The following is a 22,197-nucleotide window of genomic DNA, read 5'->3' as shown; positions in this document are numbered from 1 at the left end:
CTGTTTACCAAAATGGACATACATCGACTCCAAGTGCTCCGTTACTGCCTCCCTCAGAGTGTCAGTGACTCAGGGTTGTTTTACAGCCACATCGCCGCCAGGTTTGTACCGACACTTGTGTGCATGTGTGGTCATTTCTCCTTCCAGTATATGTCAGGGATGAGTGATGGAAGTTAAATGTCAAAGGCAGCAAGTAAACAAAAAGAAAAAAGAGATGGAAACATTTTATGGGGAATGAAATGGAGAGAGTTGTGATTCTGAGTACAAACACTTGTCTGTTATTTTGGTTAACAAGGTTCGATCATTGTGTGCAAAGAAAGTGTTGGGATATTCCAGCAACACAGACGGGCAAATCTTTCCCTGTTGATTAATCAGAGCCAAAATACTAATCTTTAATCTTAATCTGGCCGCAATGAACTGTTGTTTAGGGGAATTTAGGTTATTTTGGATTAGTTATTGTGGAAGGATTCATTTTATTTGGCACAAAACTGCCAAAAAAAAACAGCTCTTTGTTAGTGAGTTAAGTGTCAGAAGTTGTGACTTTGATCAGTTTTGATGATCCTCCTTATTTTCCTTCCTCCCGCCCGATCGCATCCTTTCAGTCAGAGCCAGAGATGCTGCCAGAGAGAAGCAGCCGGCTGTGTGAACACTGAGCAGCTTCTTTATTCTAAACACTCGGCAGCCTCACATAGAGCATCTCTGAATAGCAGTGCTCTAAGCGCTCCATACATGTTTAATTCACACAAGTATTGAAGACAGCATGGCTTCTGGCTAAAATGTCAGTCTTTCGGGCCAGTGCCCTTCTCTCTTTATCTCTGTTTTCTGCTGGCAGGATGGATGAAGTGAGGAAGAGATGGAGAGAGAGAGGAGAGAGGTTTGGTCGCTGCCACTGTCCCAAATGAGAGGTATAGGATCAAACAGCTCTGTTGGCTGTCTTGTTATCATGAGGGAGAGGATGGGGGTTTAAAAATAAAGGACAATGAGGATTTATGTGTACAGAATGTTTAAGCTGCTGCTTAAAGCTGACCTGAAGTTGTGGGACACCAGAACCTGCCTTACACCGATGAAAAATAACATTTTTGTATTTAAAAATAAAAAGTTCATAACCTGTAGTTTCTGCACATCTGAGGGTAAGAAAGGCTAAGATGTATTGAGCAAAGATGGACGATTTAAATTCCATAGCGCTGAACCTATAACCAAATCTAACTGATATCACTATTGTTAGTACAACAAAAACAAAAAACAGTTTGACTGTTTATTTATCATTTTCTAGTAAAACAAAAAAACATTGCAAACGTGTTGTCTTCCTCCGAGACTAAAAAACACTCTGGCGATGACATTTTTGGCTTTCTAGTTGCTGTGCTACGATTGTTCTTTTTCCTTTTCTTGTCTGTGTTTATTGGCAGATCACGAACCAATTTTAAAGGTGCCACCCACTGTATTGGAATGTAGAGCCAAATCAATGAAAGTAATTTTGCTCTGTATTATCAGTCGATAATTTATTTTATATAGTCTCATAATCCGAATGATACATAATGATATGAATTTCCCATTATCAGCCCTATGTATATATATATATATATATATATATATATTTCTTAACAGTCCTATAAGGTCTGAGCAATATATCCATAACTTTCACTGTGGATTAGGAAAACGACCAGAATTAGCACGAAATAGGAAGATACAACAATATATACCTTGAGATGATTGCTGATTAGTTTCTTGATTTTTCAGATATTTCGTTTACTGGATTAGATAAAAACAATACACATTCCTGTCCTGTTATTTTATCGATAAACCTCTTTTCAATTGATATTTTAGAATTTTAAAAAAACTGCACATGGAGTGATACAGGTTTTTATCTTTATCCCCTAATCCACAGTGGCAATGATAGAAAAACAATATGGATAAACAGAATGACACTATTATTAGATGCACTCTACATATAGTATTACAGTAACTAAATATTCAGTTAATGAGTTAACATCCACAATGTGGCTGACCATTCTTTCATGTGTTATTTTGTGAACCTGTAATCACTAACATGTATTTTCATACATTTTGTACCACATGTCAATCCCACAGTCAAGAAAATGCAGAATATAGGTCACGCATTTTATGCCAGTGTTCTGTGTGAATTAAACATAGCAGCACTGCAAACTGATACATCATGGCAAGAGATTGAGCTTTTTGCACACAACTGGGACATTTAGCTAAGAACATAAGCACATTAATTCAGTTTGCATTAACGCCATTACTCTGCTCTCTCTCTCTTTCTGTCTCTCTGTCTCTCTCACTCTCTCCCTTTGTCTCTCTCTCTCTCACTCTCTTTGTCTCCCTCTCTCTCTTTGTCTCTCCCCCATCTGGGGCTTAATTGTAGCTCTTTCTGCAGTATTACACATTACTTTTGGTATCATTGGGTCAGGGGTTAGATAAACACACTATGGCTTAGTACAGTTATCACAATCTGGACATAATGGGTCAAGGATTTTGCAGTTTGGATGACGTTGCATAGATTATGAGAAACTAAACTGATATACCAGTATATAATAGTCCTGTTGTTAATGTAACTATGATGCATTAGTGGAGGAGATGGAGATATCCCTATGTCCTTAAAGCTTCCTTTTAAAGTCTCTGAATCCTCACTATTGTGGTCTTAAGGATGATTACTATGAAAAGCACATTACTCCATTGTTCAGTTTTAATATCTGACATAGAAAATCTCATACATAGCCATACTTACAGTAGAAATATCATGTAGAATTTAGCTCTGTATGAAAGAAAAACAGGTCTTTTGTTGCAGTCTTTTGAGTGTGGTCAAGTTTTAAGTTGTTAGCAGCTGAAAACCTGCAGTGGGAAATGATGCTCTATTCAACATGCAAGTAGGGATTTTGCTTATTTTTGCTTATTTGCTTTGTTACTGAGAGTTAAATGAGGATCGCTACCACTCTCCTGTCTGTGCAGTAAATATGTAGCAGCAGCCAGCTAGCATAGCTTAGCATACAGACTAGGCAACATTCTCACAATGACAATGCTAACATGCTGATGATTAGCAGGTATACTGTTTACCAGGTTCACCACATCGTTAGCTTGTAAGCTTGCTATTATCTGCTATTTAGCTAAGTACAGCTGGGGCTGGTGGGAATTTTAAGCAAATGATGGCACTGGAGAAAATGTAAAAGATACTAAGGACAATTCATCCTGAAGGGGATATCAATGTTTGTACCAAATTTCCTGGCCCATAGTTTATGAAATATTTCACTCTGGACCAAAGTGGTGGAATGACCAACAAAAAACTAAAATAAGAAAAGACAATATAACTGAATAATTTAATGGCATGGCTAAAAGGACTTAAATTATAACCCTTTATGACTGTAGATTTAATTACAGTGTTCAATACACTGTAGTTCAGTAGCAAGTGTTACATCCAAAGCAGCAATTAAACTGAAATCCTAGAAATCTGGCCTCTATTTCACGTTTCTGGCCGTTTCTTCCAAACAAGCTAACTGCACTTAGCTTGCTCACTTACAAATGAACAAGCTTCACACTGTTTCTCAGAAATTGAGTTGGCTTGTGCTGTTTTTAGTTCCTGCAGGCTTCGTTCCCTCCGTGTGCCTGTGAACAGTACTTTCCCCAAGGAGCAGATTAGAGGTCTTGTACGAGAGTTAAGTCCTGGTTAATTTAGATTTAAGACTGCAGTGAGGTAATGATCTGCCTGCCAGGCTCTGTCTCTAATCCAAGCAGTCAGAAAGACCTCTTCCCTCTGTCAGCTGGTCCCCAGCACCCACCCAAACACACACACACAGGCAGCCATACTGTAAACGTACACACCCCCATCTATACTATACACAGGCGGCGGCTTTGCTTTGCCCTAAAATGCCCAGGAGGTTATAATCCTCACACTGACAGAATAATAACAGACAACTAACCAAATCCATACACAGTAATCAATCAATGTGGGTGTGTGTGGAGAGGCTTGTATTGCTATCTTTGTGAGGACCAATTAAGATGTTAAACCATCGTTGTAAGGACATCTGTGCATTGTGAGGACATGTTGGCTGGTCAGAAGACTAACTTGTAGTTAAGACACACACTGTGTCCCAATTCTTATACTTCTATATAGTACACTGCGTATTTACTTGCATACTGTTTCAATTTCGACTGGGTAGTGTTGTCTCAAATCAAACACATTGTTGTTAACTTACCAAAAAACTATTATTGCAACATTTACCGCTTTTTCTTTTTAATGGCAAATTGCAACCAGAGAGAGCATTACCGCCAACAATTGAGCATTATTATATTAGAATATCTGTCAGCTTGTTTGCTCACTTGACAGTTGGCCCTTCACTTTTTGCTGTGTAGCCAAGATGACAAGCATTGAGGGTGAGAGGTGTCCAGTGTCCAAAACTTCAAACTTTTTTACTGTTTTGAGTACACAATCTGTTCGGGTACTCGCAGTGCACTGCATTTTGCCATACTTATCAGTGTGAAAGCACTTATGCTAACATAGCAAGTTAAAGTACGGAAAAATGCAAATAAAGACACAGATTTGGTTCTAAGATTAAGGTTATGTCAGTAAGGTTTACAAGTACAAAAAGGCAACCGTGTGTTTGTGTTTGGTCCTGTTGCCCTAATCAGGCAATATACATTATTGCTATTTTGGGTGTACGTACAGTATGGGTATGCATAATTATATATTTCTCTTCATATATGAAAAAAAGAGTGGCAGGACATTATAAAGGGTTTGTTGAGGTACAACTTGACAGCTGTTTGTGTTTTACATCTCACGGTAGACTGAAAGGTTATTGGGCCTGTTATCATCTCCTCTTGTGTCCAGGATGAACCCAAACTGGATGGATAAATTTGGAACATGCTTATGATACAGTTTGGAGTCTCTCTCCTCCCAATAAACAGCCAGATTTCAGATATGGATGGATAGGATGCCATTGTTTGTTTACCAAACCTCAGATAGAGTTATAAACCCTCCCTGACGCTGACTGCATGTCTTTATTATCTCCAGTACCAACCAGGGATGCATAAAACTGTGTAATTATCACTCCTGCTGCACAGGAAGCCTCTCCGGATGCTTTCGTCTCTCTCAGCTTGCTATAATTGTACAGGAGGTTATGATTTTTTTAAGCGACTTAATTAGCATGAAATGAATTGATTAATTGGTTATGTGGCCTTGTCACCAGCTGTGCAGATCGACTGCTGCACCTCTAAGTTGCAGTAAATAATCAGGATAAATGATTTGCTTTGTTTGTACCTCTGATGTGACAGATGAGAAATTAATTATGATTTATTTTTGTTTCTATGTATCAGTTCTCTCATTATTTTAGCCATCAATTATTTCCTCTAAAGCTAGTTGAGTTGAGACATGAAAGATGATGAATAACGCTGATTACAGGACTCTCTGATTCCCCTTATATGTAACATGATTTGTATGCAGATGGTGCCTCTAAAGGCATATTCTTTAAAACAAAAAGCTTTGGTTTTGGTTTGGTTTTTGGAGGATTTTAAATTTTTCCTACACCGATTCGCTGCCAAAGGAACTCAGGAAAGCTTATTTTCTGTTTCTGCATGCGGTTTGAAAATGAAACTCTTAGATTGGCCTGGTGTAGCTGGATGTCTATTGTATTTAGTAGCAGCTGTGTTAGGAAAATGCAGTTCCTTCAACACTGTGAGTTTATTTACTGTAAACTCATCAAAGCATTACTTCTTGAAAAATAGTTAACGCAAATAATACAAAACCCAACAATAACTGTTTTGGAACTTTTCTTCTGCTGTGGCTACAGACACAAACAGGAAGTGGGCATATCCTTATTCATAGAAAAAAGTATTAACTAACTAAGAGTACAGAAATGGCGAGGCATCCTGGTGACCTACGGGTTTAAGTTTCAGACCATAAACATCCCCAGTTTGAGTCCAGTCAGGACCTTTGTTTAATGACGTTTACCATCTCTGTCATTTCCTCTCATCTCTCTACTGTCAAAGAAATTGATAAAATGCCCCTGAAATACTATTTAAAAAGATACAGAAATGCAATGTGATGCTTATTAGATCATTATTTCATCTTTGGAAAAATAGTTGACTTAGTTTGAGTGGCGCTGCTGCATGACCACACAAAAGCTAAGCTAATCTAACTGCACTAGTCAAGGAAAAATGTAAGGACTTACTACTGCACCACTTATCGGTGGCTCAACACTTCTCTACAGCTTTGGAAGCCTTTGGTCGTGTTTTTAACATTTAGTTTTCATCACAGCCCAACAAATCTAAAATGCTGTCATGAGCCGGCCGTGCCAGGCCGTGTTGAATGGCTCAGCATTTGTTCGGGTCTGTTCGGGTGCCTTCCACCGTGAACCAGCAGGGTGACACAATTACCACGCCGACAAAAGCCAATTGCCATGATAACAGAAGCTCTGCCCTTGGGTGCTACCCAGAGAGAACGCCACATACACCCCACCACCCCGACCCACCCTCTCAGTATGCCAAGCAAACACTTCCCCAGCCTAAATACATCCACTGATCTCATCATGAAGCCGATGAATGTCACAGAAACATGAAACTACTGTTCCTTAATATGCACACTGAACCCCTCATGTATACAGGCATCATTCCTTTCAGCATGTGTGACGTGTTAATGGACTTAAAATACACAGCCGTGACACTTTGTGTGTGTGTGTGTGTGTGTGTGTGTAGGATTTGTGTGGAGGGTGAGGTGAGGGAGGGGCACATATGTCTAACCATGTGTGCAGGGAAGTGCTTAATTCAAAAGCCTGAGAATGTGTCCTCCTTTTCACCATTGCCTATGAGGCTTATTTGACATGAGGAAGCGCTCAGTGTGGCAGAAGCCTTCATATCCTCTCTTGTTTTTCAATATCCTCTTCTCATCTCTTTCTCTCTCTAAACAACTCTTCTTTTTTCTTCTCGGGCTGCCTTTTGAGATGAATACTATTCATCCTCCACTGAGAAATCTGCTTAGTCCAGCAAAAACAATGAAATGCTCAGACAGGATCTGTGGGCTACATCAAGTTAAGATGATGCTTTTTAGGAACCAGACTAGTACATTAAATTCAGGATAAATGCTTTTTTTTCTGAAACAATACAAATATATTGTCAGATAATAGCAAAGATGCAACATTTTTAACATTTGTGCTCTTATGATCCTGTCAGTGTGCTGTGAGAAACATACGGTATATCTCTTTTTATATTTATGAGCTGGTTGTGGGGAAGTGCTTATGCATTTTTAAAGATGTAGTCTATAGAGGGGAAATACCAGCAGGCTTCCATCCTCAGAGGATTTGAGAGGCCAAAGATCAGCTGTAGTTTATTCCAGCTCTCAACTGCTTAGAGCGTCTGTAATCAATATTTTTATACTAACAAAGAAGTCACATGTAGAGATGAACCTACTGAGAAATACAACCTGACTCTGCAGTTCCCCTCAGCTCTACAAAGCATTTTTGTGTCTTTTTCTTTTTTAAATAGCTCATTGATAAGGTTTTATTAGTTTAGTTGAGGTTGCTACTTGACACAATGCTGATCTCCCTCTAGTTGAGCCAGTTCCAGTGCTCTGGTATTGTGCATTCTCACTTACTGGGTCACTTAACGTTATCCCTTCATGTGCGTTTCCTGCTTTGACAAGTCAAAAAATCTGCTGTGAAAATAGTCTATTGCTTAAATCATTATTTACAGAACAAGGATGAATTTCTGTATCATCATTGCTTGTCATTGATTATCTCAGAAGTGCCAATAAGAAACTTTAATTTTGGTTTATCATTGAAAAAATGTGACTTCTTTGTAGTTCATATAATCAGAAATCCTGTTTTTTGTCCTTTAATTTGACCTTTAGTTATGTCATGAACATTCCTGCTCTGAACATCAGTTTGGTTCATCATGTTATGTTAATGTCACTGATTGGGATTTTCAGCAATAGCTGACCTTTTTAAGGTTATGCCGGATCGCCTGCTATCCTTTCGTCACCAACACATAGTCACATAGTTTTCTTTGCCTCTCTTCTCTGCAATCACTTTACTCAGTCTTCACTTTTTTACATCTTAAAATCGAAGCGAGTAACAAGCGAGGGGCCTCAATCTGGAATTTACTTTCCTTTTTTTAGTCGGTAGGAGTAGCTGTGATGTTAAGCAGCTATCATGTGCCCCATTGTGCCTTGTCTCCTCTTTATCATGTGACCTATGAGAGTCCACCGCCCTCAGTAACAACACACAGAAGCATTTAGCACACTCTCAGAAGTGGGAGAAATTAGCTGAGCTGCTCTGTGAAGATGTAGCTTAGCGCTTCAGTTAAAGAGAAATTGCTTAAGTCAGATCTACATCCCACGATGTGTTGATTGAGCAACACACTCTATGTAAAGGAGGAGTAACCAAGACGCTTGCTTTATTTCTGACTGCTTGAAGAGAACTGAAACCGTCAGCTTCAAGCTGGAGGCACTCCATCCCTCTGGCCCAAACTGCTCCAGAAATAGGGCCTGTTTTTGTAAGAAGATCCATCGCAGCGATGCAGCCACCTCCCTCCTCCCCTCCCTGTCTTTTCCCAGAGAGCCTCTGGTGGTCTGCCGGGTTTCTGAAGTGGAGAGAAGTGTTAGTTATGTGATTAGAGAGTCTGTTAAACTTATTTAGAGATGTAGGAAACATGATGTCTGTAGTTATCCCTCATGGTTATGCATTCAGTATGGGAGGTTCTCCTCAAATGTCAAGGCAGTGAACTTTTCAGATTTCCATATCCTGCAGCCTCAGTAAAGAAATTGATTATTATTTTCCACAGGAAAAGTTTTTGTTTTCTTATCTTGATATATAAGGAGTAAAATGCATGAGGTTAAGCTTGTGTCAGAGCTGTCAAAAAAGGATTTTAAATTTCATCCGGATTGAATTGTTGAGATCAAAATCTGTTCTATATATGAATGTATTTGAGGAACTTTGCGTTCACATCTGCTTGTGTAAAAGACAAATGTGTTTCCTGTTTGATTTTGGAGTTCCTGTTTGTCCCTGGGTGGAGAATATTTATTGTGTAACTATTTTCCAGCCAAGATCAGCTTCAACATCTACACTAAAACTTGTCTTACTGCCTTACAACATTTAACAATCTACAAAATATCTCTCTGCTCGAATCATTGGCATGAATAAATGGTGTTGTGATAGCTTTGATATGATATTGCTGCCGGTTAACTCGACAGCAGTTGTGCAGTGTGGAATGATGGATATTTGACAGAGGCCGGGTGGTTGTAATCCTGGTAGTAGTTGCTGAAATCCATCTGTCAAGTGAGCTTGAAAGGCTTCTCCCTGAGGAACGGTATGACATCTCTTGGCAGTTTATTCTCAGACTTTCTGATGTTGTTGCGCAGAAATAAACCTCTTTATTTCATGTGTCAAACATGTTATTAAACTCTGACATTGCCATCATCCAAAGATTTTTTAATTAAATAAAAAATGGAAATAAAAGTTCATTCCTTATACTGAAGATTTTATGGCAATTCATCCAAAATGCACATTTTGCATCAGAGTAAACATCAGGTATGCAGGGTTTGAATGAAGCAAATATAAGCAACACTATCTCATCACTGAGTTATTTGAGGCCGTTCAGACGGTCGTAAAGGACCCGGAGAGCAGACGATGGCAGGATGTGTTAGATCGGTCCGGTGGGGGGGGGGGGGGTCTCTCAGGTGTCAGTTGTCTACCTCCTGCAGATTTGCATCTCAAAGGAAAGGTTTTCAGAGTGGGGGGGCACATGTTGGCTTTTGAATGTGACTGCAGTCCTCTGGGCCTTGAAAACAAATCCCAGCCCTTGATAATCGCTGGTGAAAGAAAACCTCATATATCTGCTTCTTGGTTTTTATAATTGTACTAAATTGCTAGGGTTATAACATTACACGCTGTAAGCTCATTCACTTCTGGCTTTTTGTTCAATAGTCAAGGTAATAGAACAATTAATCATACTTTTGGTTCTTGTCACCCACTTTTTTCCATAGCCTCATAACTTATACAGTGTTATGCTGCTGGGAACCCGCTCTAACAGGGTCAGCATGTCCAGTGTGTCATTCCTAATACTCAAATATTATTGTTTTGTAAAATTCAATGTAATAATGTCTTCAGCACTCCATACATTTTCCTTTTGAAAATGTACTAAATAACAAGAAAACTGCATCAGGTTATGTAAAAAATCTTTAAAGCTGCAACAATTTGTAATATAATCAATTTGTCAATGAAGGAGACCAACACTAGTACATTAGCTTTATGTTCATAAGATATATGATAGTAAATAAATATCGTTGGGTTTTTTAAGTGTTAGTCAGACAAATCAGAAGATTCCCCTTTGGGCTCTGGAAAGTCATGCCGGGTGTTTTTCCTACTTCATGGCATTCATTATTACACCTATTAATTGGTTGAAAATAATTGGCAGATAATAACATTTATATAAAGCCCTAACATATTTTGTGAAGCTGCCCACCTCTAGTTCGGCTCCTTTTTCACCTGATTGTATTTCCTTTTGCTGCTGCAGTGACTTAACTTACATTTTATTTTGTCATGTCTTATATGAACTCTTGCAGAGATTGAGGCTCTGGAATAGTTTGACAGTCAGTGAACACATCAACAATGCTCTTTAGTTTGCTTTACTTGGCCCCAACACCATCAGACTGCTAATGTGAGTCCGTCTGCCGTAAAGCCTCCCCCTGAGGTGTTGAAAGGGGAAATTAGAGAAGCGTTTAGTCAATTCACAGGTTCTGCGAGTGAACCTCACCTCTGCTGGTCCTCATCTCCTCTCCACCTGCTGTTATGTGTTTTCACCTTCAGGCACATACGGTGCTAAGGTCATAACAGTGGTCACACATGACAGACACGGCTCTTTATTTTATAAACTCAAGCTGTATCTCTTGGAAGTGGACATTTTTGTGATGTGATTTGCCTCAGCCACATAAGTCAATGGCTGCATCACATGTCTATTTTTTCCCTTTCAGCTTTGTGGTTGTGAACATGATTATTTATGCGTCCTCGTGTGTGTTTGTGCAACTTTTCATTCGCTTTTTTACCCAATGAGTCTCCAGCGGCGATACGTTTGCTGATCAAACACAGGTTTTTTTTAACACACTGTATTATTACCCGACACATCGCGCACACCCGTCTGCAGTGATACCTCTAAACATTTCTTCATGTGCTGTAATGGTGCCACCACACCACGCCACAGTAAAGGCGAGCAGGAAAAGGGGGATTTTCCAGAGTTCGGTTTAAGGTTGAGGTTGTCTTTATAGCTTTTAAAAATGGCAACCCACCCTCTCTTCTCAGCACACACGCCGCTGACATCTACAGTGGCAGTTTGTTACTCCTGATGTTGTAACTGCAGAAAGGTGGGGCTCCTCAGTGACCCCTCGGCTAACCAAATGATTATACAGCAACTCTGATTCATTGGTTTCCCTTCATCGACCACCATCAGATTTACACTATTCTGGTCAACAGTAACAGTCAGAGTGCAGTGAAGCATCTCTATAATCTAATATTCTCTACTGTTGGGAACTGAATCCTTCCCAGTGCCCACTCAGTTATTTTCTGACCTATTAGCTTTCATTGCTCAACTTAGTTTCTCATAAAAGCCTCTTTCATGATTCGTTGAATGTCTTGAACCAAGACCAATTATTACATCTACAGTGTGAACGCCTATGAGATTTAGATTTCTTTTTTTTCTTTTGCCTAACATAAATGAATTATGTTGTTGTCGAGCGCTAAGAAAATGATTTACCTTTGTTCAAATGACAAGGTGCTTAAATGATCTTAGAAATTGGTCAGAGATTTTTTTGGATAGAATGACAAAAGAACGCTCTCTGAAAAAATACATGAAGTGGATCTCTATTTGTCTCTCTACAGTATTACAATATTTAACGGGCCTTGTCTTATGTCCTCTCTCTCTTCCATCAGTGAACAGAGTATCTGCCAGGCGCGGGCCTCTGTGATGGTCTACGACGATGCCAGTAAGAAGTGGGTGCCCATCAAGCCTGGGCAGCAGGGCTTCAGCCGCATCAACATCTACCACAACACTGCCAACAACACCTTCAGAGTGGTGGGCGTCAAACTGCAGGACCAGCAGGTGAGACACGCAGAATATAATCAGCATCACAGTCACTGGTGATGAGCGGGTTTTTCCTGTTCTTAATTACATGTTCTTTGACTGATGTAAGGCGTCCATATTTGCTGTTTTCAGGTACTTCCATATTAGTAAGTGCCAAGTTGGATATATCAGAGCTGTCAGAAATATACTGTATGTGGCATTACTTTTAGCTCATGATTGACAGTTTTAACAGTTTTTCCAATTAAAATAATTTAACAGTAGTTAGTTAGTTAGTTAGTTAGTTAGTTAGTTAGTGTTTTTATTCAGTCATCACACACAATACAATGTTTACAGCCTATATATAATATAGTATACAATATAACTGAAAAGGCATAGGCAGAAGCATTAAGCTTATATGTATGCCTATCCTACTTTCCCATCAATAAAGCCAACCTCAAGAAAACAAAATATATAAAAAAAGAAAATAAAACATATATTTAATTCAGACTTGTAACCCTCAAAAATAGTTTTATAAACAGTCCTTTTGAAAACCAAAAAAGAGTTACACATTCTTACATTATATTAGAATTGTTCCATACTTTAACCCAAACAATAGAAATGAATCTCTCAAATCATATTTACACTCGTGTATTGAAAAAAACCTTTGTACACAGTCTGGTAGTGAATTTGTTTCAGCTCTGAACATTGTTTGCATTATTTTACAATATACCAAATCATTAAATTTCATAACATGAGATTTTACAAACAAAGGATTTGTGTGATCATAGTAACGTGCCTTATTGTTTTTAGGTTGTATTACAATATCATTTGTTTCTTCCTTTTTTCAATGGATTGTAGCATGTATGTTTGTTGAATATGCTACATAATGATCTCAGGGTAAACCTGATGCCTTTTGTTTAAAAGTCCACATTTAGAAATTGAACAACACACAATAGAAAATTATACTTAGTGACAAATTGACCCCAAACAACTGTATTTAAGTAATGTTTCTCTGAATGTATCCTCATTGGACATTTGAGTTACATACATGAGAGGTTAGAAAATCATTGAGTGGAGTGGAGAAGTTGGACACTCGTATTATAGCTGATCAAATGTGGGGCAGAATATTAGTAAGAACCTCCTTCCACTCCCCTCAACACCAACTGTCGAAGTACATTGAGTAAAATACTTCATAAACAAAATATGTTCCTTTATGAGTGAGCAGCCAGTTGCACATTATCAAATCTACGTAACATTTTAATTAACAGCTTAATTTTACTTCCCCTACTAAAGGTGGTGATCAACTACTCCATAGTGAAGGGACTGAAATACAATCAGGCCACCCCGACCTTCCATCAGTGGCGTGACGCCCGCCAGGTTTATGGGCTGAACTTTGCCAGTAAGGAGGAGGCCACCACCTTCTCCAACGCCATGCTGTTCGCCCTCAACGTCCTCAGCTCACCGGACAGTGGAGGTAAGGAGACACGATATATGTTTTAAATGAAGCTTTCTGGTATTTTAATGCGCACTTTATCCATCCCATTATAAAGCTACATTTTTATTATGAGGTCCACATTAATATTTGACTTCCTGGCAGGCAGTGAGGTTTTTCTGAGACATTTTTTAATTGAATGGCTCGTCTCATTAGAGAAATGAGAGATTTAAGTTTTTGAATCATAAACTGAATCATGTTGGAAATATGCTGATGGAACCGTTTGGTTCAAATTACGACTTCGCTGACTCAAACCGTCATCTGTGAACAGTTTGAATCTATTTTTGCTCTCAAAAGAATGTCAGGTAACCACAAGCAAAAAATCCACATGGTCGTATGTTTTCAGTTTGTTTTGACTACGTAGATGCTCTTTAATGGATTCTTTCTCATCAAACTCTACTCTGTCAAACAGAATGTACATGGTGTACAGACCGCATGTTGAGAAGAAAATATAGCAGCAATAAATTCAAACAGCACAATAATCTAAATTGTTGATTATATGTCAACAGTAAATCAATGCACTGCAATATTCAAACCCTATGAAATGTAACCACTTAACTAAGCTGTACTACCCTCTGCTGGTTATTAACATGTACTGCATGCACTCTGCATGCTAAACCAAACAATAACAACAATATCAGAGGCTGGTTGGTTGCTGGCTGAATTGTGTCCTCATTTAAACATGCATTTTAATTTCATGGCAATAAATACATTTTCAGTGATTTTAAGATAAAACATAACTCTGTACAGCATGCAGCACGATTAGAGACTTGTATTTAAATAAGTGGATTTGTGTTTTTTTAAGGTTTTTATACACTAGCAAAATAATTCTGTTGGAACCCTTTAATGCATTTGAAGCCAAACTCACGCCTACTCCTGGTTCACTGAATAGCGTCTGACAAGCTCTAGTTACAAGCTACTTATAATCTCTGTGTGTGTGTGTGTGTGTGTGTGTGTGTGTGCGTGCGTGCGTGCATAAGATATTGAGAGAGAATATCTGTGAGTGTTTAACTGCGGTGTGTCATCCCATCCTTGTGACTTTCCTAGTGGAGGCTAAAATATCCCATATGGAGCCTTAATGTCGTACCCCAGCATGCTCACATAGCAGCCCTCCTTATTTTGGGGTTCATTTGGATGTGGGATCATGAGCCTCGTGATGCAGGGCAAACATTTTTACTTACGTACATTTTTAATGCTGTTTCTGGCTGAAAGAAGTAACTTAGTTACATAAAAAGTATCGTATAGTTCTGAGTAGGCTGTGGGAAAATCATGCTGACTCCAGAGTTTTCACCTGGTGTCCTCAGAAGGGTTTCTTCAGCCATCATCATCCTCAGTAAGTGTCCAGCTGAAGAGGAATATGTCCACTAGCCATGCATGTTCTCTGTGCTTACAGAAATTGAGCATCAGTTATTTTCTCACTAAGAAGAAGAAACTGTAGGTTTTGGTGAATAGGTAATCATGGTGGAAAAGACAATTACTCAAGTGCAGTTTGGTGGTACATTTAATTTACTTGTTTTTAACATTTTATGCTACTTTTATACTTTTACTCCGCAGCATTTCAGCTGGAAATATTGTACTTTTTAATCCTCTACATTTATCCTCTATAGACATCTAATAAGCTTAATAAATACAATGCATTGTTTAATTATAAACCAATGGTTCTCAACCTCAACCTTCAAGCAAAGCTTTTCTACCCCACATTTAAATTGGCTGTAGCTATTAGATTGAAGAAGAGAAAAAGTGGCTTCTGATTAATTATTTTAAAGGATTATTTTTACATGTCTGCCAGGAAAGGGGAAGGAAAGCCTGAAAATGTTTTGTAGAGCTCAACAATGAATCTGCTCACAGCATGAAATTTATAATGAAGAATTGTCGTTTAATCCTCAATATCTGAGAAGGGGTAATACTAAACTACACTTTATTGTCTAATCTGGAAAACTAAGCGAATCAAAAGAGGTACTTCCACACCGGACATCCACTTTCAGATTCAGAATAAAGTATGAATCTGAATAAAGTCAGATAACACTTTGGAACATGTAAGTGAAGGTGGCAAAGTGATTCTGTCCATCTTTCTGTTTCTGTTTCATTCATGCTGCTTCTGGGGAGAATCATGTTATTAATTCATAAGTTTTTACTTGTGTGTCCTTGTGAGTGATAAAGAACAATAAATGGGACTAGAAGAGGGAGGAATAATTGATCTCCTTTGATCACATATTAAAACAACTACACACATACGTTGGTCTCTTGAGCACCCATAAAATGCTTACAAGTCTGATCAGGCCCTCTCTTCCCCTGGGCGTCCTGTCCTTCCTTCACCATGGCAACAGCTAGCGACGTATACCATGCACCACGTCAGCAGTAGAAACACACTTATGCATGGATACACATGCAGGACAGCACAACGCGGGCTGATAATTGTCTCCTTCACATCTACCGCGTTAATGTCTGCAGAAAGGTTAATTGAGTTTCAGGAGTGAAGTCTGACCTAAAAATAATACAAACTGAAGTTCTTGTGTAGGTGCATGCTGCAAAAAGTTTTTTCTGTATTTGTTCGTTTTTATTGTTGAATCATTTCTTTGCAGTTTGTTTCTGAAACAAATTTTCTGCTGGTGCAAACATTATTAAAAAGCAGTGTCAGTCTGATACTTAAAGAGAAGGCGTACATTAACAAAGCCTGCAGGGTGTCACAGAATATTTGTATTTGTATAAATTCCTATTTAGAGTCGCGTTCGTTGTGATCTGAAAGCTTATTCAAAATCTGGATGGTAATCTAAAGAGCTTAATGAAGATTGACCAAAGTAAACAGTTATTATTTCAGTGACCTGGTCAGAGTATTTGCTCAATTTAATGTGCAGCTTTGCCAGCAGAGCGCATAATAACCATGAGCTAACAAGCAGAGTTCAGGAGTGTCAAGAAGCAAAGGAAACAGGTTTCACAAATTTTTTCCGTGCTTCTCATTATAGTACCCAAAACAAAGAAATACACTAACCAGGTCAGCTGTGGCAGAATCAATTTAAGTATGTCATTATCAGCAAGTGATGCCTTCACTTAGAATAGATAGTCTGTTACTGGCTGAGGACAAAAAACACAATGTACACGTTAAGGGTTTTGAGCCAAATCACATTTGTCTTAGTTAACAAGAAAAAAATTCTCTTTTTTTGTGTGTGCATATATATTAAATTTGTATTTTATTGTAATAAGCTTGTCAGATTCTTGTGAACTTCTTTTAATACATTAACCTGTCAAATTTGTGAAAGTCAAATAAAAGTGTGTTAAAGAGTTAGTATGTGGCAAAATGGGTCACATTTTAGCCAAAACCCTTCATAATACAGGAATGGAAATCTCTTGTCTGACAGACAAAGGACACATTTGCTGCAAAATAAAAATGAATCAAAAAAACACAAAAGAGTCAAATGAAAAGCGAGTATTATATTTGTCACAAAAAGGGTCTCACAATTCACTTTCCACCCCTCGCTCTGATCAATATAGTGCTTTCAAACTGCAGTTTGAAGCCACTGCCCCGCCCACCTGTGCTCCAGACACAGTAAATGGAAATATCACCCGTGGGCGTCCTTGATGTCACATCAGGCGTTGAAGTTTAATGACTGGTATTCTGATGATATATGATAAGTGCTCTGCCTGTTGCTCCCCGTTAATAGCCGCCCCAGAATGAGGCTCTAACTTCGTCACTCAGCGGGAGGGGTGGGGGGGGTGAAGACTGTCTGTCTGTAGTTGGTCAACAAGCAAAGTGCTAAACTGAGATGCTAAATGTTGCCGATAATTTGACAACTCTAAACAATGTTGACATAGTGACTTAAATGCTGATAAGTTATCTTTTGATGACAGAACTTTATTGCTAACCAGTCCAATGTATTTTGATCCCTACAATTATGCTAAATATATGTTAATTTCAATTATTTGCATATGTCCCTGTTTTATATTTCTGTTTCTTCCTCTTATATTCTTTCCTGCTGTGGTCTAATGTTTGAATTCCTGTGGCTGGCAACATGTTGAGCAAATAACATTTTAAAGGGTTTGTTGGCTCTCCAGGGCAAAGTCACAGTTCCTCACATGAGGCCTGCTGTGGTCTGTTCATTTAGTAAACACAGCTTCTCTTCCTGCTCTCGCTGCTGGGACTATTTTATGTAAAACGATGATCATTTTGAGGGCTTGTTTACAGATGGGAATGTTTCTCGTAATAACTCCCTAGTGAACTCACACATGTTGTACAAAGACTGAGAGATGTTACACGCGTGTTCAATCCTACAGTGAAAACAACCCAGACAGAGAGGCACAGGACAACTAATTGTTACAGCGGGATATAAAGGGGCATAATAGAGTGAAAAAACAAAGCTACACATGCACCTCCATGCTGTGAAATAAGGTACATAACAAACTACAGTTGCGAAATATTGAAGGGAGAGGAGACAAGATAAAAAATGGCCAGGAAGAAGCAGGGGGGTGGTAAGAGTAAATACAAACTAGAAGTGAAACATGGAGTTTAAACAGGTTAAAAGGAGAACAAATGAAGAGAATAAGAGGAGAAGGTTAAAAGGAACAGAAGGTTTAGGCTTGAAGGGCACCAGGACTCAGCTGGGTGTTGACATGCATCATAGAAACGTGCATTAGTTCATAGCATTGACTAGCCAGCCGTCAAATATCAGCATGATATTTATGTCAAACATTTACTTCTTTTTCTCTCTCAGTAGTACACTCATAAACTCTGAGGTTATCTGGCTTCTTATGGTGTCTACTGCAGTAAATCTTATATTCAGTGCTGAAGGGGAATGCTTTTAGCCTGAATACGTTTACCAATCAAACATATTCAGTTTACAATGATAAAACAAACATGCTGGTATGCTTAATAAATGACCTAAAAAAAAAAAAATCTAAAATGGTATAAATCTTCTTTAAATTATTAAAAAAGTAAAGAAGGTGTTAACATAAAAGGAGAGCTGGGCCTTAAACGCGTATCTTATTTAGGAGTACAGATGATGGCTGATGTGTGGTTCATTGATTGATTGACTGCGTTTTGTTTATCTGTGATTGATTTATTTTCTTCCTTTGTGTCTTTCAGGTCCAGTTGTCCAGCGCCAAAATGGGCCCTCCTCAGAGGAAAGCGAGGCACAGAGGAGGTACGATTTCTAAGCGCTGTACACAAGAGCATACATGAAGCTGTCTTTACAAAGAGAAGCAAACATTAATACATACGACAGTAAGACTCTGAGCATATGGAAGAAGACACTGCAATACAAAACAAAGCGTCTTAGTCCTCTTTGCTGCTGCCGTCTGCTGCTTCTTCTGATTGTGTGGCACTATGATCCGTTCAGATCTTAATTTAAGGACAGCGACTACACAAAACTACACATCGGGCTTAGTTTATTGAAACAGACTGATCAGAAAAAAAAAGCTTAAAAAGCAGTGACATGCTTCCACTTCATAGGATGATGGAGCAACATCAGATGCAGGCGCACAAGGAGAGGGAGCGACGAACGTCAGGATCAGGTGAGGCTTAAACAAACACCCACACCCAGCTGGATAAAACACACACACACACACACACACACACACACACACACACACACACACACACACACACACTCATACAACCTGCTCCGGGGACCGAAATGAATCAAAGGATGCATATCATATTCTCCTAGCTACACATGCTTTTTAGAAAGAAAAATGGAAAAAGCTCACGCACACTCCAGCTGTCAACAAACAACCTTGCTGAGGAGCAAATGATATTTGCTCTGCTTTGTGTTTTATTGATGAGGTAAGTTATCCATCTCAGGCAGAGCACACTTTACTTTCCCTTAGCAAACAGGTGATTGTATCATTACTAAATACCACAGATGCCAGACCCTGACACAATAGGTTACTAGAGGTAAACAGTCTTTCCCGCTGTGGTTTGTGTTGGTGTTTCCCGCCTTAGTTTCAACCACTACTCCCCAGTCTGTATGCCCTTATGCTTTTTTTATCCATGCGCACATATAAATGTTCAAGTCTGCCTCCTAAATATACATTCAGACTTAAACATCCTCCTCTGTCCCTGCTGTCAGTGGCGATATCAGTTACCCCTCTGTCCCTGCAACATGCTCTACTGCCATCTCTTTCTTCCAGCTACTGTTGGGGGGGGAATGCCATATGCTTTCTGACCATGGCTCAGTCATGTTGCATTCTGCTGCTTGTTCTTTTTTATGATAATTTGATTCTTTCTTATTTGCTATTGGCTTCTGTTTTTTGAATTGCTCCTGATTTTCTCATCTTTACTTGCTTGGTTGCTCAGTTGTTTGCTTTTCATTCTTCTCACGTTTTTCTCTTTTCTGTTTTCCTTTGTTTGTTGCCCTCCTTCGTCCTCCTCCTCGTCTGCATCTCCTCTTGCTGTCTCTCCTCTCTCTGTCCTTCTCTCTCTGCCCGTCACAGTCGTTTCCACCCTCCAATATAAAGTGTCCACTCCTCCCACCCACCCAGACACCCCTCCTGAGTACAGACAGTACAGAGCTAGCACACTGCCACCCTCCTACGTCCGTGTGGCCTCCTCCTCTCCTCCCTCCTCCGCCTCCTCCTCTCCCTCTCAGGAGAAAGAGGTGGGGGCTGCGAGGGACAGAGCCCAGCTCTCCTCCCAGCTCTCCACCTCGCTCGCCTCAGCGTTTTCCCCCGTCCAGGCGGGAGTGACCACCCTGGGCCGACAGGTCCGCCAGATCCCCCTATCTCCTCCCTCAGCAGCCCGCCACCTCCACCATCAACAACAACTGCAGCAACAAGACATCTCGCTCCCCCCAAAACACGGCACCTGGTCCGCCTCCCATTTGCAGCAAATGTACGCCCAAATGCCCCCTTCTGCTTCCCCTCCAGTCATGATGGCCATGCCTGCGAGGCAGGGTTTGCCCCAACAGCCCACCATCCCCTTGGCTCACCCCCTCCCACCCCTGAGCACTAGGATGAAGCCCCCACCTCTTGACCCAAATGTGGTGACGGGCCATCACCAGTATCCCCAGCACCAGCCCCATCCTCACTCCAACGGCCAGCCAGACGGCCCCTACTCTCCTCACTCTCAGCACCTGCCACTCACCCCGCAGTACTGCGAGGCCGTCCCCCTGCCTCCCCTAATAGGTCAGACAGCCCCAGGCCCCGCCCACAGCCACCAGCCCCAGTACCCATCCACCTTCCACCCTCAGCAGCAACTGCATCCGCAACAACAACAACATCAGCAACAGGTGTACCACCAGCAGGCCCAGCCCCCCACCACCACTTCCTCCTCCTCACCCCCCTCTTACACTGCCATGTCTGACGGGGGTTCGCCTAAGAAGACCCCCTCCCCCGTCCCCCAGCAGGCCCCCATGGTCAGCAGCAGTAAGTATGAGGAGGAGAGAGGAGGAGGTAGTCTCTCAGCAGTGGGATATACAGTATGTGTGTGTATGTAAATATGAGTGTGTGTGTGTGTGTGTGTGTGGGGTGGGGTCACGTGTCAGGGAGTGTATTTTCACATGCACCTCACCCATAATGCTACATGAGCATGAAAAACGCACTATATCATATGCACTCAATACACCAATAGTCCACCTCCACGCAGTTGTCCTAACTTATGTTGTCTGATAAGATCTATTCTCAGGAGTGTGAAGGCCGATCAAACTGTATGTATTACTTATTTAAACAGAGTATTTATACATACATACGTCCTGTGTTTGATCTGTCCATCACACCTTATTTGATCATCAAAGTCACATTATTGTCTCATGGTTACTCAGTTTTAGGCAGTGACTGTTCTGAAAGCTCTTCTTGATGGTTCATTCAAGGATTTTTTTTATGGTTTTCTTTTGTTGACCTCGTCACTTTAACAAGCAGTTGCATACATAGACATTGTAAAAGGATAGTGTGCAGGCTAAAGTAGTTCAGATATTTGCAATTCCTACATGCACTTACTGAACCATCAAGGTGGAGTTTTCAAAACCGACCCCATTTGCAACTGTGTTACCCTGAGACAATAATGTAACTTTCACAACGCACTTAAATTAAATTAAATCAATGGCTGCCTGTAAAGTTAAAAAATATATAAAAAAACGTTATTTAACTGAATATAATCAACAAATTTACCAAACAACAAATATCACTCCCCCCATCTAATTCTCTAATTTCCATTTTCTGCACAAGTGAGGCCCAGAGGCTAGCAGTCTTATAAGCAACTGTTAGTTGTAAGTTAAATAGTGAGAGTGTAGCATATCATTCCACAGACGGTCTTCATAAAACCTCCCAAGGGTCAAAAAGGTCAATAAAACCGTATAGCCATTAACCAATATTAAATTGTGCCCCTCCCAGGCCCCCCTGTCTCTGTAGGTCACCCATCCATGCTTTCTGTGGCGCCTCCTCCAGCTGCAGTTCCAGCACCCATGGCTGGTCCTCCAGCCCCCCCACCGCCACCGGGTCCACCACCCCCAATGGCGGTGCCCCCACCCATGCCCCCTCCACTACCCACTGGTGGAGGGCCTCCTGGGGGCCCGCCCGGTGCCCAGCACCAACCCTCAGGACTGGCTGCAGCACTGGCTGGAGCCAAGCTACGTAAAGTACAAAGGGTGAGCCTGCATGGGGGTTAAGGAGGAGACAAAGAGCACATCTAGTCCAGAAACCCCCACAAGACTGCAACCCATTAT

General features: G+C 40.3%; 1 protein-coding gene across 3 annotated transcripts in view; it reads left to right on the top strand.

The window, feature by feature from the left end:
• evla (Enah/Vasp-like a) overlaps window positions 1–22,197 on the top strand; it is a 35,026-nt gene that overhangs the window by 9,149 nt on the left and 3,680 nt on the right. For 2 of the 3 annotated variants that reach the window (XM_054613941.1, XM_054613940.1), the window contains exons 2-6: window positions 11,925–12,093; window positions 13,348–13,528; window positions 18,624–18,681; window positions 18,990–19,051; window positions 21,866–22,119. In XM_054613941.1, coding sequence (XP_054469916.1) covers window positions 11,925–12,093; window positions 13,348–13,528; window positions 18,624–18,681; window positions 18,990–19,051; window positions 21,866–22,119 — 724 coding nt within the window. Of the gene's footprint in view, window positions 1–12; window positions 102–11,924; window positions 12,094–13,347; window positions 13,529–18,623; window positions 18,682–18,989; window positions 19,052–19,972; window positions 20,903–21,865; window positions 22,120–22,197 lie in introns of those variants that run through there. The other variant, XM_054613939.1, reaches the window with a different exon arrangement.

The sequence above is a fragment of the Anoplopoma fimbria genome, chromosome 15, assembly GCF_027596085.1.
Source record: "Anoplopoma fimbria isolate UVic2021 breed Golden Eagle Sablefish chromosome 15, Afim_UVic_2022, whole genome shotgun sequence".
NCBI lineage: Eukaryota > Metazoa > Chordata > Actinopteri > Perciformes > Anoplopomatidae > Anoplopoma > Anoplopoma fimbria.
This window is presented reverse-complemented; position numbering and strand designations above follow the sequence as displayed.